Raw genomic sequence first — 18,601 nt, 5'->3', positions numbered from 1 at the left:
GTTTTTTTTATAAATTTAGATTACCAATTATTTTGCCAATTAAGGGGCAAATTTGCGGCCAATCCACCTACTCTGCACATTTTTGGGTTGTGGGGGCGAAACCCACGCAGGGACACGGGAGAATGTGCAAATCCACACGGACATTGACCCAGAAGGGGATCGAACTGGGATATAGAAAATATAATATGTAACACATGTGAACAATGACAATGTTTGGAAGAAAAAATACTCTACCACATACACAAGTGATAAACAGCAGCAAGATATTAATGCAAAAATAAGTGTCACTCTAATTAGAACATAGAACATACAGGGCAGAAGGAGGCCATTCGGCCCATCGCGTCTGCACCGACCCACTTAAACCCTCACTTCCACCTTATCCCTGTAACCCAATAACCCTTCCTAACCTTTTGGTCACTAAGGGCAATTTATCATAGCCAATCCACCTAACCTGCATGTCTTTGGACTGTGGGAGGAAACCAGAGCACCCGGAGGAAACCCACGCAGACTCAGATTAGAGAATGACAGAAAGAGCTCTCACAACCCAAGCTCTGCTGGAGGCTAGATTTAACACAGGGCTAAATCGCTGGCTTTGAAAGCAGACCAAGGCAGGGCAGCAGCATGGGTTCAATTCCTGTACCAACCTCCCTGAACAGGCACCGGAATGTGGCGACTAGGGGCTTTTCACAGTAACTTCATTTGAAGCCTACTTGGGGCAATAAGCATTTTCGTTTCAAGGTGCCACAATAAAGTGGAAGAGTGTAGCATTTTGCATATTTTGTAATAATAAGTCATATCGATTGAAAGAAATGAATTTTAATATAACTGATTCTTCTTCATCTTTATTATTAGTGTCACAAATCGGCTGACATTAACACTGCAATTAAGTTACTGTGAAAATCTTCCTTATTATTAGTGTCACAAGTAGGCTTACATTAGCTGACTTCCTAGCTCTGCAGCTGGCAGCTTTGTCTTTAACTTGGGAGTTTCGCTCCGGTCCTCACTCTCAACTTTACTGGGCAGAACCTTTTTGCTTGATTCCTGTTCTTTGCTCCTTGACTTCAGTTTTCCTAGAACTTTCTTCTGTTCCATTCGCTGGTTTCTGGGACTTTTCTGTTCTTCAGTTTGAGGCCCCCTCTCTGCAAGCTTTCTTCATCCCTGTTCCAGCGGTTTCTGTGGAAAAACTCCTTGATTCTGGAGTACTTTGTTCCAGCTCAACTCAAACTGCTTCCTGACCCCCTTGTAGCCCATCTGTCACTAGGCAACAGTCCAGTTTGCTTTAGGGCTGTAAAACCTCATCACAATGAAGTGAAACTAAACTGAAGTTCTTAATCCTTTATTAACAAACAAATACAGAAACACAAATTAAGCTTATTCAAAGCTATATCTTATTCCTAACACTCACAAAAACAAATAAAAATTAACTAAAACTATATTTCCTAACAACTATTGGTTTCACATTTAAGGAAGGATGTAACTGTGGTGGAAGCAGTTCAGAGAACTTTTACTAATCTCTGGAATAGAAAAGTTGTCTTATAAGGAAAGGGTGGACAGGCTAGGCTTGTATCCATTGGAATTCAGAAGAATAACAGGTGACTTGCTGAGGGGTATTGACAGGGTGGATGTGGAGAGGATGTTTCCTCTTGTGGAAGAATTTAGAACCGGGGGTCACTGTTTAAAAATAAAGCGCCACCCATTTAAGGCAGAGATGAGGGGGGAAAAATCTCTCAGAAGGTTGTGAGTCTTTGGAACTCTCTTCTGCAATAGGTGATGGAAGGTGAGTCTTTGAATATTTTTAAGGCAGAGCTAGATAGATTCCAGATAAGCAAGGAGTTTATAGGTTATCAGGGGTAGGAGAGAATGTGGAGTCGAGTCTGCAATCAGATCAACCATGATTTTATTGAATGGTGGAGCATGCTCAAGGAGCTGAGTAGCCTACTCCTGCTCTTAATTTGTATGTTCGTACACATGTATATATGTAAGATACCAGGCTGGACTCCAGGCTACCTGACACTGCAGGACAGTATTGAGGGACCCCAGGTTAACATGTCATCCGAGACAGATAGTGCAGCACTCCCTCAATATTGCACTAGAATATTAGTTAGCCTGAATCATTCGCTCCAGCAGAATATCCAAAAATGTTCAGCTCTGTTGGCTGGATAGCTGGTTTGTGATGCAGGGCGAGGCCAACAAGTGGGGTTTGGGCTCCAGCAAAATACCCAAAAATGTTTAGCTCAGTTGGCTGGACGGCTGGTTTGTGATGCAGGGTGAGGCCAACAGGTGGGGTTCAATTCTGGTGCTGACTGAGGTCATGAAGGCCCTGCCCTCTCAACTTTGCCCCTCACCTGAAGTGTGGTGATCCTCAGGTTAAATCACCACGTCAGTTCTCACCCTCAGAAGGATAAAACAGCCTATTGTCATCTGGGATGATGGCGACTTATTTATACTCACCAGTAACAAAATGTCCCTTAAATTTTTCACCAGGTGTTGCTCACCCTCAAGTACTGCAACACGGTAGCACAAGTGGACAGCACTGTGGCTTCACAGCCAGGGTTCCAGGTTCGATTCCCCGTTGGGTCACTGTCTGTGCGGAGTCTGCACGTTCTCCCCGTGTCTGTGTGGGTTTTCTCCGGGTGCTCCGGTTTCCTCCCACAGTCTAAAGATGTGCAGGTTAGATGGAATGCTAAATTGCCCTTAGTGTCCAAAAAGGTTAGGAGGGGTTATTGGGTGACGGGGATAGCGTGGAAGTGAAGGTTTAAGTGGGTTGGTGCAGACTCGATGGGCCGATTGGCCTCCTTCTGCACTGTATGTTCTATGAACTGTGGCTGAACTTAGATGGCAACCTTTTCCTCATTGCATCCCTGTGTTGGCTGCCCCCAAGCTTTGGTGCATCCCTCAGCTGGATTGCCAACTCCTTGTCAATGAAGTCCCGGAGGTTACACCGCACGTCTTGCCCCCACTCCATTCATCCTTGTGACGTGCTGCACCCCCCCCTCCCCTCCCCCCATGCCAACTGTAAAGCAGAAAGATTCATGGATAATGCTCAACTGTCAGCCAAACAGCCTTTCTCCACTGCTCCGCCCCCAATAATTTTCAATATATACCCTCATATACAGCAAGAGGAAATGGTCAAAGAAAGTATCGTTCTCTAAACTATTTTTTCAATGTCCTGATCATTATTATTTTTCTCCAGGATTGGACAACGGCCGTGTCCTGGGGATTCCTGGTGGGTTGGCAATGCAAGTGTGGAGTGGATGGGAATTATGTGGGAAGAGAAATGGGACAATGAACTGTGTGAGCCGCTTGGCACTGTGGGATAGAGGAGGACCACTCTCCCTGCGGACAGCATAACGGCCGTGCACAGCCACGCCCCCCCCCCCCCAATCGCGTGGCACTGTGGGATGCAGGAGGACCGGAGGGGCACTCCTCCTGCGTGCCCACGTAGGACGTAACGTAGCGGCCCAGCCGCAGCGCTCTGGCCATTTGCAATCGTGCGGCGGCGGCGGCGGCGGCGTGTCAGTCTCGGCGAGCCTGGGAAAGAGCGTGCGTTTGCGCGCGCGAGTGGGTGGGGGAGCAGGAAAAACAACAACAATTTGAAAGAAAGGTCATCAAGGGACGATGCCGAACTTCTGCGCGGCGCCCAACTGCAGCAGGAAGAGCACCAGCTGCCCCGACATCCCTTTCTTCAGGTTCCCCAAAGACCCCGAGAGGTGAGGCGGGTTCGTGACTGTTGCTGGAATGTTCTGCCGCCGCTAACACATTTGGGGTGGGGGGGCAGACGGAGTGGGATCGTCCCCGCTCTTTGTATTTAATCTGAAATCCGTGTTTGTTTCCTCCATCCCACCTCCCCCCCCCCCCCCCCCCCCCATATCCACAAACATGGCGGGTGGCGTGAAGCGCGCATGCGCGGCCCCATCTCTTAAAGGGACACCCACATATCCCACTCCACAACCACCACTCTCCCCCCTCCCCAAAAACCGGTTTAGCTCAGTTGGCTGGACAGCTGGTTCGTGATGCAGAGCGAGGCCAGCAGCGCGGGTTCAATTCCCGTACCAGCTGAGGTACCACCTTCTCAACCTTGTCCCTTGGCTGAGGTATGGTGACCCCCTGGTTAAACAGCCACCAGTCAGCCCCCCTTCTCAAAGAGTCACCTGGGACTATGGCAACTTTATGTTTTGCTTTTCCAACCTATAACATATGGTGCAGGAGGTGGCTATTTGGCCCATCGAGTCTGAACCGACCCTTGGAAAGAGCACCCTACCCAAGCCCACACCTCCACCCCATCCCCATAACCCAGTAACCCCACCCAACACTAAGGGCAATTTTGGACACGAAGGGCAATTTAGCATGGCCAATCCACCTAACCTGCACATATTTGGACTGTGGGTGGAAACCGGAACACCTGGAGGAAACCCACACAGACATGGGAGAACGTGCAGACTCCGCACAGACAGTGACCCAGTGGGGAATCGACCCTGGCGCTGTGAAGCCACAGTGCTATCCACTTGTACCGTGCTGCCTGAGCTTTCCCATTTTGTGTCAATTTAATCTGCCCATCCCCATGCCGATTCAGCTGTGTGGTGGTGATATGAGTGTACGATACTTTCATTTTATTCAGCTGCCGATCATCTTGTTCCCCACCTCCCTCCTGTATTTTTTCGTTATTTTTTCCTGGGATGTGGGTGTGTCTGTAAACCCCAGCAGCACGGCTGCCCATCCAGTGAACGGAGTGGAAAATTCGGTATTTTCAGAGACAACCACTGTGGGTGGAATCATGGGCAGGCCATACTGACGGCAGATTTGCTTCCCTCAAGGAAATAATAAGACCATAAGACATATGAGCAGAATTAGGCCACTTGGCCCATCGAGTCTACTCTACCATTCAATCATAGCTGATGTTTTTCTCATCCCCATTCCCCTTCTTAGTCAAGAACCTATCTATCACTGTCTTAAAGACACTCAGTGATTTGGCCTTCACAACCTTCTGCGGAAAAGAGTTCCAAATCCTCATCTCTGTTTTAAAGGATCGACCCATCAGCCTGAGGCTGTGCCCTCTGGGTCATCCCAAACCTCATCCTTCTAAACTCCAATGAGTAGAGTCTCAAACGCTCCTCATATGACAAGCTCTTCATTCCAGGGATCATTCTTGTGAACCTCCTCTGGACCCTTTTCAAGGCCAGCACATCCCTAGATATGGGGCCCAAAACTATACACAATACTCCAAATGGGGTCTGACAAGTGCCTTATACTACCTCAGAAGTACATCCCAGCTCTTGTATTCTAACCCTCTCGACATGCAGAACGGTAGCACAAGTGGATAGCACTGTGGCTTCACAGGGTCCAGGGTACGATTCCACGCTGGGTCACTGTCTGCGGAGTCTGCATGTTCTCCCCGTGTCTGTGTGGGGTGCTCCGGTTTCCTCCCACAGTCCAAAGACGTGCAGGTTAGATGGATTGGCCATGCTAAATTGTCCTTGGTGGGCAAAAAGGTGAGGAGTGGTTACGGGGATAGGGTGGAAGTGAGAGCTTAAGTGGGTCGGTGCAGACTCGATGGGCCAAATGACCTCCTTCTGCACTGTATGTTCTATGTCTATGAATGCTGTCATTGTATTTGCCTTCTTAACTGCCGACTGAACCTGCACGTTAACCTTAAGAAAATCCTGAACTAGGGCTCCCAAGTGCTTTAAATTTCCTCAGCATTTCCCCATTTCGAAAATAGCCTATGCCTCCATTCTTCCTTCCAAAGTGCATAACTTTAATTTGATTTATTATTGTCACATGTATTAGTATACAGTGAAAAGTATTCTTCCTTGCATGCTGTACAAACAATACATACCGTATAAACAATACATACCGTACATAGGGAAGGAAGGAGAGACTGCAGAATATAATGTTATAGCAAGTTGTAGGTAGGTCCATTCACACTTATTTAACCTCAAACTTATCCACATTGTATTCCATCTGCCACTTCATTGCCCACACTCCTAGCCTGTTCAAGTCCTTCTGCAGTCCCCCTGTCTCCTCAATAATACCCATCCCTCTACATTGTTTTGTATCATCTGCAAACTTAGCAACAATGCCCTCAGTTCCTTCTTCCAGATCGTTAATCAATATTGTGTCAACATTGACCCCTGACACACACCACTAGTCACCGGCTGCCATCCTGAAGAAAAACCCCATTATCCCTACTTTCTGCCAATCAGCCAATCCTCTATCTATGCCAGCATCTTACTGATAACACGATGGGCTCTTAACCTATTTAATAGCCCCCTTTTCGACACCTTGTAAAGACCTTCTGGAAATCTAAATAGATCACGTCCTCAGGTTCTCCTTTGTCTAACTTCTTCATTACCTGCCCAAAGAATTCCAACAGATTTGCCAGGCATGATCCTCCTTGACGAAGCCGTGCTGACTCAGTCCTATTTTATCATGCACTTCCAAGTTCTCAGCAATCTCGGAGCACGGTAGCATAGTGGTTAGCACAATTGCTTCACAGCTCCAGGGTCCCAGGTTCGATTCCGCGCTGGGTCACTCTGTGTGGTGTCTGCACATTCTCCCCATGTCTGCGTGGGTTTCCTCCAGGTGCTCCGGTTTCCTCCCACAGTTCAAAGATGTGCAGGTTAGGTGGATTGGCTGTGCTAAATTGCCCTTAGTGTCCAAAATTGTATATTTACTGGGTTATGGGGATAGGGTGGCGGTGTGGACTTGGATAGGGTGCTCTTTCCAAGAGCCAGTGTAGATTCGATGGGCCGAATGGCCTCCTGCACTGTAAATTCTATGAACTCTCATCTTTAATAATGGACTCTAAAATCTTACCATTGACCGAAGTCAGGCTAACCAGCCTATAATTTCCCATCTTCTGCCTCCCTCCCTTCTTAAACAGGGGTGGCGTCAGTGAACAAGATGGGTTTCTGCGACAGTCGATGAAAGTAGTCACGGCCACCATCACTGAGATTAGCTTTATATTCCAGGGATATCAGTTGAGTTTAAATTCCACCAGCTGCCATGGTGGAATTTGATCTTGTGTCCCCAGAGTATTAGCCTGAGCCTCTGGATTACCAGTCCAGTGACATTACCCGCTTTGCCCCATAATGTGTTCACAGGGCATGATCTGAAGCCTGCCTGTTGTTGTAGAAGGGAATTGTGGCCACCAACTGTGCGTGCAACAAGGTCCCAAAGGGTTTTAGCATGGAAAGATTTGACATGTGTTTGCTGTTTTGAATGGAATCTCGACAAGGTTTAACAAATGGCAATGAAATAATGGCTAGATTGTCTGTTTCATTGAACGGTATCTCCTCTGCTACTTGTAATAGCAGTGCAGGAACTGTTGCTTCCATCTACGAGGGGGGCCTCAGCCTAACATCTCACTGAAAGGTGACATCTTTGACTTTGACTCAGTCCTTAAGTGAAAGTTATATAGTTGACTGGCCCTGAGGTCTTTGGAGTGGGTCTAGATCCGCCAACCCTTAAAACTCAATTTGGTTGCAACCTAATCACTATTGACCTCATCTCCAATCTGACTGCTCTCGGGGTAAATAAAGTGACCACCTGGGAGTGTTTTCCTACCCCTGCCCATCTTGCATTCTGGGCCTTTATGGTTTCTTTACTTAAAAGCAATTTCAGCAATATTATAGTGAATTTTAACTGGCAGAGATGGAACTGATGTTGGGAACATTGATCTCAAGGATTGGTTTCTCCCCATTTCTGACTTGGAACAGTTGGCAAGAAAAAACATGTGTCTTTACTGAATTTGTGAAGTGAAATGCAGATTTTTCTTCCACGACTTATGAACTTTTTAAGGTAATTAAAACGTGGAGCAAAAGAAGTGAAATTCATGGTATACCCCTGCATACTAAACAAGCCAAAATGCACACCCAGTTCCAGCAATTTTTATGCAATGAGGTAAGATCTTGAATGCACTGATTGAAAAGGTGGTGGAAGCAGATTGAATCGTAACTTTCAAAAGGAAATTGAATATATATGTAAAAAGGTGAAATTTGCAGGGCTATGAGGAAAGGGCAGGAGAGTAGACAAATTGGATAGCTCTTTCAATGAGCTGGCACAGGCATGATGGGCCAATTGGTGGCCTCCTTTCCTGTATGATTCTCAACTTGCCTGCTGGCATTTTACTCTCTATGCCAGCGAGTAGTTCAAATGAAGGTCCAGGGGGTTGAGTAAACGATGGTTTATTCAAGTCAAAGGAAACGGCCATTACTGGGGCATAGACAACATAAGACATAGGAGCAGAATTAGGCCTCTCGGCCCATCGAGTCTGCTCCGCCATTCAATCATGGCTGATATTTTTCTCATCCCCATTCTCCTGCCTTCTCCCAAACACACTCAGTAAAAGCCCCAATTGGGACTACCAGGATGTTGGCCCCTGTCCCGGCTGGCTTTTATACAGTCAAATTACGAGCCCCAGCTGGGCAGGCCTTTGCCCACTAGCAGGGAAGCTCGTGTTCGGCGAGTCCCACGGGAAGATAATTAGGGTCTACCCATGGGCATTGTGAGGGTTATTACCCCCTCCACTTTCCAGTCCAAAAGTTCCCCTCCAATAGCCAGTTGAGGGGGCCTTCGCCACTTTGCCAGCAGTGGGCTGGATTGGAGGGCCGGTGCCGACTCATTGATTGCCTTTGCTGCGAAAAACACTGGCGGGACAATGTCAGGGTTTTGGCTCCGATCGCAGCGGCGTCCGTAAAGGCGGATGCTTCCGTGTCCATATCAGAGTTGTCATCGTCCTGATGGCCAGATGTTGGTCCACGATGGGTTGTGCCTCTTGGCTACGTAGTGGTGCCAGATGTAGTGGAGGTACCGATGTGCCTGGCATGGCTTCCTCCGAGGTGGGCTTTCTGCACTTGAGGTGGTCCACATGTTTCCACATGGTCTTCTCTCCGGTTCTGACCTTATACGGCACGGGGCCCTGTTTTCTCCAACATGACAGAGTACTGGGCTAATGGTAAGATTCTTGGTAGTGTGGATGAGCAGAGATATCTCGGTGTCCATGTACATAGATCCCTGAAAGTTGCCACCCAGGTTGAGAGGGTTGTTAAGAAGGCGTACGGTGTGTTAGCTTTTGTTGGTACAGGGATTGAGTTTCGGAGCCATGAGGTCATGTTGCAGTTGTACAAAACTCTGGTGCGGCCGCATTTGGAGTATTGCGTGCAGTTCTGGTCGCCACATTATAGGAAGGATGTGGAAGCATTGGAAAGGGTGCAGAGGAGATTTACCAGGATGTTGCCTGGTATGGAGGGAAGATCATATGAGGAAAGGCTGAAGGACTTGAGGCTGTTTTCGTTAGAGAGAAGGAGGTTAAGAGGTGACTTAATTGAGGCATACAAGATGATCAGAGGATTAGATAGGGTGGACAGTGAGAGCCTTTTTCCTCGGATGGTGATGTCTAGCACGAGGGGACATAGCTTTAAATTGAGGGGAGATAGATATAGGACAGATGTCAGAGGTAGGTTCTTTACTCCGAGAGTAGTACGGGCGTGGAATGCCCTGCCTGCAACAGTAGTGGACTCGCCAACACTAAACGCATTCAAATGGTCATTGGACATATGGACGATAAGGGAATAGTGTAGATGGGCTTTAGAGGGGTTTCACAGGTCGGCGCAACATCGAGGGCCGAAGGGCCTGTACTGCGCTGTAATGTTCTATGACACCAGGGAACTAATGGGCGTCGTCACCAAAATTCCGGATATATATGGCCCAGATCCCGGATTAAAGCTTCTCTCAAGCGTCTTGTGGTTGTGGTATTTCTTTTGAACATCCTGTTTTGACTCTACCTTTCCGCCAGGACTTGGAAACATCAGGTTCCGAGGCACCAGCCCGTTAATAGCTCTGCTGATACTACCGCTGTTGTGACATGAGGCATGGTTGATAATAGAACAAGAACCTTGCCAGCCTCGTATCAAGTGAGTCCGCAGTCTGTTTCCACAAGCCTTGTTTGAAGCACCCGCTCCACAAACCCATTTGAAGATGGATGGTACGGGGCAGTCCAGATGTGCTGTACCCCGTTGGCATGCATAAATAATTGGAACACCTCGCTAGTGAATGGCGTCGATTTTCCTTGACTTCATGAAGGCCCCGCCTTCTCAACCTTGCCCTTTGTCTGAGGTGTGGTGATCCTCAGTTAAATCACCACCAGTCAGCTCTCCCTCTCGAGGACAAAGCAGCCTATGGTCAGAAAAGGGGACTTTACTTAACTGGTGAGCTTTAAAATACCCAAGATACAGCAACTATCACTGCTTGATAAAAGACAATCTGATCTTTAAAGTTAAAGTAATATTTTTTGAGATTTGATTACTTGTCTTTTTTAAAATTTGTTCTTGGGATGTGGGCATCGCTGGTTGAGCCCATCCCTAATTGCCCTTGGCCCGAGTGCTGTGCTGGGCCATTTTTGTTTATATAATTAGAGTACCCAATTAGTTTTTTCCAATTAAGGGGCAATTTAGCTAGGCCAATCCACCTAACTTGCACATTTTTGGGTTGTGGGGGTAAAACCCACGCAGACACATGGAGAATGTCCAAACTCCACACAGACAGTTGCTAGGCCATTTTGGTCGGGTGGGGGTGGCAGTTAAGAGTCAACTGGTCTGGAAGCCCATGTAGGCCAGCCTGGGTAAGGACGGCAGATTTTCTTCCCTGAAGGACATTAGTGAACCAGTTGGGTTTTTACTACAACAATCGACAAAGGTTTCATGGTCATCATTAGACTTTTGATTCCAGATTTTTATTTAATTTCACCATCTGCCGTGGTGGGGTTCGAACCTGGGACCCCAGAGCATTACCCTGAGTATCTGGATTACGAATCCAGTGAAAACACCGCTGCGCCAACGTCTCCGCTGAGTTGACTGAATGTAGCTGGCTTGGGAGCAACAGTACAATTTACTTCCGCACTATTGGTCTTGGGAAGGGAATTTGTTAATGATTCATGTTCCTGATAGTTATCCAGTTAATTGTTGGAAAGTTTGTGTGTGAGTACCTGGTGAAAATTGGATTAGACTTGGCAGCAGTATATTCATGGCCAGTAGCTGGCTAGCAGATACTCGGGCTCTTTCATTCCGGTGAGTTGATGGAAGGAACCCAGTGCCAATGTAGCTACGTTCCAGCAAGAGAAGAACAATTGGCAAAAAAAAGTATATTTTGGATACAGGTTTGTGCTCATAAATTTAAACGTCTAGATAATGCCTGCTACTTATAATCATGTGAGGTATCATGTTGACAGCCTTTTAACACATTGTCCAAGTAGCTAGTCTTTATTTTTCAGTCTCGAGAGCAAATTATCAGAGAGTAGGTATTTTTAAAGGAAGGGATTACAGCAAAACCCAACACTATCTCGACTAACATATATACAGACACCTTCCAGCCTTAAAACCGGACATTAGAGGGAACACTGATTGTATTTGGAATTTGGCTAAGGGAAGAGTTGGAGACTATACCCCACTGGCATCTTAGCTGAGATCAGTTAACTTGGCTCAGACCTGACCTGTGAAGCTGAAGAGCACGTCCTGAGATGCTTTACCCATTGAGCCATTTTGAGGACCATCATGTCCGTTTTGTTTTGAATACCATTTACTAATCTGGATGTTGCGTGGGTTCAGTTGCATCCCTCCCCTTTCTGCCACTGTTTTTGGTAAGAGAAAGAGACAGACTAAAAAGTAGCAAACTGATGTTCGACAAAATTTCCACCATGTTTTCTTTCCTCTCCCACTATGCTATCTCTTATTTATTTATTTATTTTTTAAATTTAGAGTCCACAATTATTTTTTTCCAATTAAGGGGCAATTTAGCATGGCCAATCCACCTACCCTGCACATCTTTGGGTTGTGGGGGCGAAACCCACGCAAACACGGAGAGAATGTGCAAACTCCACACGGACAGTGACCCAGAGCCGGGATCGAACCTGGGACCCCGGCGCCGTGAGGCTGCAGGGCTAACCCACTGCGCCACCGTGCTGCCCCCTCTTATTTATTAACATGTTTATTTTGGCTTGTTATTCTCTGCTTATCCCAAATGCGTATTATTCCTCAAAAATCTGCTACCCCTTACAAAAAAAATCAGTCCTATCCATGCTATTATTAAAAAGCTATACTTCATCTGAGTTTGTTTCATTAACTTGTGCATTTTCCATTCTTCTTTTTACCTTGTGAAAATCTTTATTGTTAACTGCTATGCTTGTTCTACCCAACCTCTGAAAACTAGGTCTAACTGTTAAAACTTGAGAATAAATAGAGAGGCAATTCCCTTTGTCTTGAAGATATTAAATTGGGTGCTTAGTTTCCATCCTCTGCAAATGTTCTTGTAGCATTTTTTAAAATTTCTGTTTTTAGGTTCTAGAGGGGCAAAATATCAATGATGAGCATCTTTTGAGTGAAATTTCAATTTCCTGACCACTATTCCAGTGTGCCTTTAAGCCACCCCCATGACTTGGTTTGGCTAAACCATCTGGTACAATTTTTCTGGGCTTTTCTCTGCTGTAGCCAAATTGATTACCCTCAGAGAAGAGGTTGGCTGGACGGCAGCCCTTGGATGTCATTTGTCATTTTTTAAATGTAAAGATTAGAATACATAGAATCCAATAAGCAGGAAGAATTTGATACAGCCGTCATAAGTCAAGTTGGGGACTGTGCTATCTGGAAATTTGACAAATGCATGGAAGATACGCAAAAATCTTCTCAAAATGTACAACAGAAGTCAACTTTGCCATCATGGAGGGAATGCCCTTATAGTAAAGTGGAAATTCACATATTTAAAAGTCCAGTTTGGACTGTATGTTTTTAGCTTCTGATTCTTCTAATTAGATTACAGTACTTAATCAAGTTCCTAAGCATTTCCCATTGTAAAAATGGAATTTTCTAACACCAATTCTTGAACCTCATGCAATTCTTGATCCTCGTTTCTATTTTTTTTATTAAGGGGCAATTTTAGCAAGGCCAATCTACCTACCCTGCACATCTTTGGGTTGGGGGGGGTGAGACCCACGCAGACACGGGGAGTATGTGCAAACTCCACACAGATAGTGACCCGGGGCTGGGATTGAACCTGGGTCCTCGGCGCCATGAGACAGCAGTGCTAACCCACTGCACCACTGTGCCGACCCTGACCTTTGTTTCAAGAGCTGCACAGATACTAAGTTCTACCAGGTCCTTGACAGGTAACTACTCTGTCTGGCTTGATGAAGAATCCAAGGTCTTGCAAAACATGACTCAAAATACTTCTATTTTACCTGTATTTTGCAAAGCTGATGCCAAGATATTTGTATTTTAGTGCAAATCCAGCAAGAGCAAAGATATTATCTGAACTAAAATTGATCTTAGAACTTTCTATGACATAAAAAAATAATGTGGCCACTTTGTAGGAACAGGATTAGGCCATTTAGCCCCTTAAATTCTATTCCACTATTCAATGAGATTCTGGCAGATATGTGCCTAATTCCATGGCCGTTGTCCAATAATCAAAGAATCATAGAATCCCTACAGTGCTGAAGGAGGCCATTCAGCCCATTGAGTCTGTATTGACCCTCCAAAAGAACACCTTCCTTCGGCCCACTTCCATGCCCCATCCCTGAAACCTCATCTAACATTTGGACACTTAAGGGGCAGTTCAGCATGCCCAATCCACCGTTGAACTCTGAGAGGAAACTGGAGCACCCGGAAGGAACTCGAAACAGACACTGGGAGAACGTGCAAACTTTACAGGCAGTCACTCGTCACCCAAGGCAGCGGTGCTAACCGCTGTGTCACCATAATCCTTGATACCTTTTGATAACAAAAATATATTGATTTCAGATTTAAAATTTACTATTGATCTAACATCACTTGCCATTTACAGAAGAGAACTCCACACTTTGCATCAGGTTGCTGTTTGTTTGCGTGCAAACTGGTGGCCATTTCTCTACATTGCAACAGTGACTACACTGCAAATGTACTTAATTTTATTTTTAAAATAATTTTTATTCAAATTTTCTCCCAACAATAAAATAAACAAGGCATAGAAAAAACAGAAAGAAAAGCCCCTCCCCCAATACAAAGCAATAAATTAATAACAAAAAAGAAAGTAACAAACATATAGTTGCAAAAACAAACCCCCTTCACAGACTCATAATTCCCCCCCCCCGGTTGCTGCTGAGATTGACCACCCCCCTAACACTCTGCCAGGAAATCAAGAAAAGGCTGCCACCGCCGGAAGAACCCTTGCACCGACCCCCTCAGGGCAAACTTGACCTTCTCCATTTTGATGAACCCGGCCATGTCGTTAATCCAGGATTCCGGGCTCGGAGGCTTTGCATCCCTCCACTGTAAAAGAATCCTACGCCGGGCTACTAGAGACGCAAAGGCCAGAATACCGGCCTCTCTCGCCTCCTGCACTCCCGACTCCGATGCTACCCCAAAGATAGCGAGCCCCCAGCCCGGTTCCACCCTGGAACCGACCACCTTGGGCAAGGTCCCCGCCACACCCTTCCAGAACCCCTCCAACGCCGAACACGCCCAGAACATGTGGGTGTGATTCGCCGGGCCTCCCCAAAACCTCCCACACCTGCCCTCACCCCCCAAAGAACCAGCTCAGCCTGGCCCCAGTTATGTGTGCCCTATGTAGCACCTTCAGCTGAATTAAGCTGAGCCGTGCGCAAGAAGAGGACGAGTTCACCCTCCCCAGGGCGTCCGCCCACTTCCCCTCGTCAATCTCCTCCCCTAACTCCTCCTCCCACTTCGCTTTCAATCTCCTCCCCTAACTCCTCCTCCCACTTCGCTTTCAGCTCCTCCACCAAGGCCTCCTCCCCCTCCTGCATCACCTGATAAATTGCTGAGATCCTACCCTCACCGACCCAGGTCCCCGAGAGCACCCTATCCTGCACCCCCCCTTGGCGGCAATAGCGGAAACTCCGCCACCTGCCGCTTAACAAACGCCCTAATCTGCATATACCTGAAAATATTCCCAGCGGGGAGATCCCACTTCCCCTCCAACTCCTCTAAGGTCGCAAATTTCCCCTTGAGGAACAGGTCCCCCATCCGCCTGATGCCTGCCCTATGCCAACTCAAAAACCCACCATATATTCTCCCTGGTGCAAACCGGTGGTTGCCCTGTATCGGGGTCCAAACTGAGGCCTTCACATCCCCCCTATGCCGCCTCCACTGCCCCCTAAATTTTGAGGGAAGCCACCACTACTGGACTCGTAAAGTACCTTGCCGGTGGGAGTGGGGCCATCACCAACGCCTCCAAACTCGTGCCCACACAGGACGCCACCTCCAACCTCTTCCATGTGGCACCCTCCCCCTCCATCACCCACCTACGAATCATTGCCACATTCGCAGCCCAGTAGTACCCACACAGGTTGGGCAACGCCGAACCACCTACCTCTCTGCCTCGCTCCAGGAATATCCTCCTCACTCTCGGGGTCTTCCGCGCCCACAGGAACCCCAGAATACTCTTATTAACCCTCCTAAAGAAAGCCTTTGGAATCAAGATGGGGAGACACTGGAAGAGAAACAAAAACCTCGGGAGCACCGTCATCTTAACCAACTGGACCCTGCCCGCCAAGGAGAGTGGCAGCGCATCCCACCTCCTAAACTCCTCCTCCATCTGTTCCACCAGCCTGGAAAAGTTCAGCCTATGTAGGGCCCCCCAGCTCCTAGCTATCTGGACGCCAAGACATCTAAAGCTCCTCTCCGCCCTCTTCAACGGGAGCTCCCCTGTCTCCCTCTCCTGGTCCCCCAAGTGCAGCACAAACCGCTCACTCTTCCCCACGTTGAGCTTATAGCCCGAAAAGTCCCCAAGTATCCTCAACACCTCTGGCATCCCCCCCCCCCCCCCCCCCCCCCCCCCCCCCCCCCCCCCGCCGGATCCGCGATGTACAACAGTAAATCATCCGCGTACAGCAACAACCGATGCTCCCCCCGCACAATCCCCCTCCAGTTCTTCGAATCCCTCAGCGCCATGGCCAGGGGTTCAATCGCTAACGCGAAGAGCTGGGGAGACAAGGGGCACCCCTGCCTCGTCCCCCGGACAGCCGAAAGTCCTCCAACTTCCTCCCATTCGTCACCACGCTCGCTACCGGGGCACTATACAGGAGCCTCACCCAGCTAATGAATCCCTCACCAAACCCAAATCTCCTCAACACCTCTCACAGGTAGCTCCACTCCACCCTATCGAAGTCTTTCTCCGCATCAAATCGATGCTGCTATTTCCGCCTCCCCATCCGCCGATGACATCATCATAACATTAAGAAGCCGCCGCACATTGACATTCTGCTGCCTCCCCTTCACAAACCCCGTTTGCTCCTCATGGATAACCAGCGAGACCACATCTTCCACCCTCCTGGACAGTATCTTAGCCAACAACTTTGCGTCCACGTTGAGGAGCGAGATCGGCCTGTAAGACCCACACTGGAGGGGGTCCTTATCCTGCTTCAGAATCAGTGAAATTATTGCTCTAGACATCGTCGGGGGCAAGGCCCCCCCTCCCTCGCCTCATTCAGTGTCCTCACTAACAACGGGCCCAGCAGGTCTGAGAACTTCTTATAAAACTCCACCGGGAACCCGTCAGGACCCTGTGCTTTCCCTGTCTGCATGCTCCCCAGCGCCTCCCATCAGCTCCTCCAACTCGATTGGGGTCCCCAGACCCTCCACCCGCTCCTCCTCCACTCTAGGGAACTCCAGCTTATCCAGAAAGTGGTCAATCCTGCCCACCTCCCTAGGGGGCACCGACCGGTACAGCTCCTCGTAGAAGGACCTGAACACGTCATTAATGTCCCTACCACTCCGCACCAGGTTCCCTCCTGTATCTGTGACTCCCCCTATCTCTCGCACTGCCTCCCGCTTCCGGAACTGGTGGGCCAGCATCTGACTTGCCTTCTCCCCGTACTCATATACCGCTCCCTGCGCCCTCCTCCACTGCGCCTCTGCCTTCCGGGTGGTCAGTATATTGAACTCCGCTTGGAGACTGCGACGCTTCCTCAAAAGCCCTTCCTCCGGGACATCCGCATACCTCCTGTCCACCCTTACCATATCTTCCACCAACCTCTCCCTCTCAACTCTCTCCCTGTGTGCACGAATAGATATCAGCTCCCCTCTAACCACCGCCTTCAGCGCTTCCCAGACCACCCTAACTTGCACCTCCCCATTGTCATTAGCTTCCAAATACCCCTCTATGCACCTACATACTTCCTCCTCTGACAGAAGCCCCACATCTAACCTCCACAGCGGGCGCTGATTCTTCCCCTCCCCCAGCTCCAGGTCCACCGAATGCGGAGCGTGGTCAGATATCACTATCGACGAATACTCCGTCCCCACCACTCTCGGGATTAGCACCCTGCTGAGGACAAAAAAAAATCAATCAGGGAATAAGCCTTGTGGACATGGGAGAAAAAGGAAAACTCCCTACCTCCCAGCCTCAAAAACCTCCACGGGTCTACCCCTCCCATCTGATCCATAAACTCCCTCAGCACTGTGGCCGCCGCCGGCCTCTTGCCCGTCTTAGACCTCGAACAATCCAGAGCTGGGTCCAACACAGTGTTAAAATCCCCTCCCAAGATCAAGCCCCCCGTCTCCAGGTCCGGAATCCGGCTCAACATTCGCTGCATGAAACCTGCATCGTCCCAGTTGGGGGTGTACACATTAACCAGAACCACCCGCTCCCCTTGAAGCCTACCACTCACCATTACGTATCTGCCACAGCTATCCGCCACCACACTTGACGCCACGAACGACAAGCTCTTACCAATTAAAATCGCCACCCCTCGATTCTTCTCGTCTAACCCCGAGTGAAACACCTGTCCAACCCAGCCTCTTCTCAGCCTCACCTGATCCGCCACCTTAAGGTGCGTCTCCTGGAGCATAGGCACGTCCGCTCCCAGCCCCTTCAAATGCGCCAAGACCCGGGACCGCTTCACCAGTCCATTCAGCCCCCTCACGTTCCATGTGACCAGCCGAATCTGGGGGGTCTTCCCCCTCCCTCTGTGCCGGTTAGCCATAACTCTCCCTCGCTCACCACGTGCCCGCAGAACCCCCCAGGCCCGTTCCCCATGGTGGCAGACCCCCCCCCCAACCCCCAAATCACCAGTAGTTCCCCTTCGGCCCCTCCAGCAGCAACCCGGTACCCCCCCCCAAGCTGCGTAATCCCTCCCATCGTACTTCCGTAAGTCAGTCGACTCCTGCTGATCCCACCACCCCAACGACCCCCCCCCCCCCCCCCCCCCCCGGTGTAATATAACCACCACTCCCCCCCCCCCCCCCCCCCCCCCAACCCAGTGCCGGTCCCGCCCACTGCGCCTCCAGTGCGGGAAGAAAGCCCATCTCCATCTCAGACCCCCCCGGACCCAACACGTGGGAAAAAGAAGGGCGTGTGACCCAGCAGGCCTCCGAACAGCTCCCCAGCCCTCCACCAGTGAAAAACAAGAAAGCACCAAAATACATAAATAACAGCCCCAAAAAGCGAATAAGCAAAAAGGCATCAACAAACACAACCAGAAAAACGAAAGGATACCCAGGAGGACAAGGCCTATGGACTATGTACATCAGTCCCCAGCCCCTCAGTTCGAGTCCAACTTCTCTGCCTGGACGAAGGCCCAGGCATCCTCCGGGGAATCGAAGTAAAGCTGGCG

At 48.8% G+C, this 18,601-nt stretch overlaps 1 protein-coding gene across 2 annotated transcripts in view; it reads left to right on the top strand.

Moving 5' to 3' along the window:
- Positions 1-3,477: 3,477 nt before the first annotated feature.
- The window catches only part of LOC119977134 (52 kDa repressor of the inhibitor of the protein kinase-like), a 30,172-nt gene continuing 15,048 nt past the window's right edge, over positions 3,478-18,601 (top strand). The window contains exon 1 of one of the 2 annotated variants that reach the window (XM_038817768.1): positions 3,478-3,710. In XM_038817768.1, coding sequence (XP_038673696.1) covers positions 3,619-3,710 — 92 coding nt within the window. In that variant the 5' untranslated portion in view covers positions 3,478-3,618. The remainder of the gene's footprint in view (positions 3,711-18,601) is intronic. The other variant, XM_038817766.1, reaches the window with a different exon arrangement.

Source organism: Scyliorhinus canicula, chromosome 14 (assembly GCF_902713615.1).
Source record: "Scyliorhinus canicula chromosome 14, sScyCan1.1, whole genome shotgun sequence".
NCBI classification, from domain to species: domain Eukaryota; kingdom Metazoa; phylum Chordata; class Chondrichthyes; order Carcharhiniformes; family Scyliorhinidae; genus Scyliorhinus; species Scyliorhinus canicula.
This window is presented reverse-complemented; position numbering and strand designations above follow the sequence as displayed.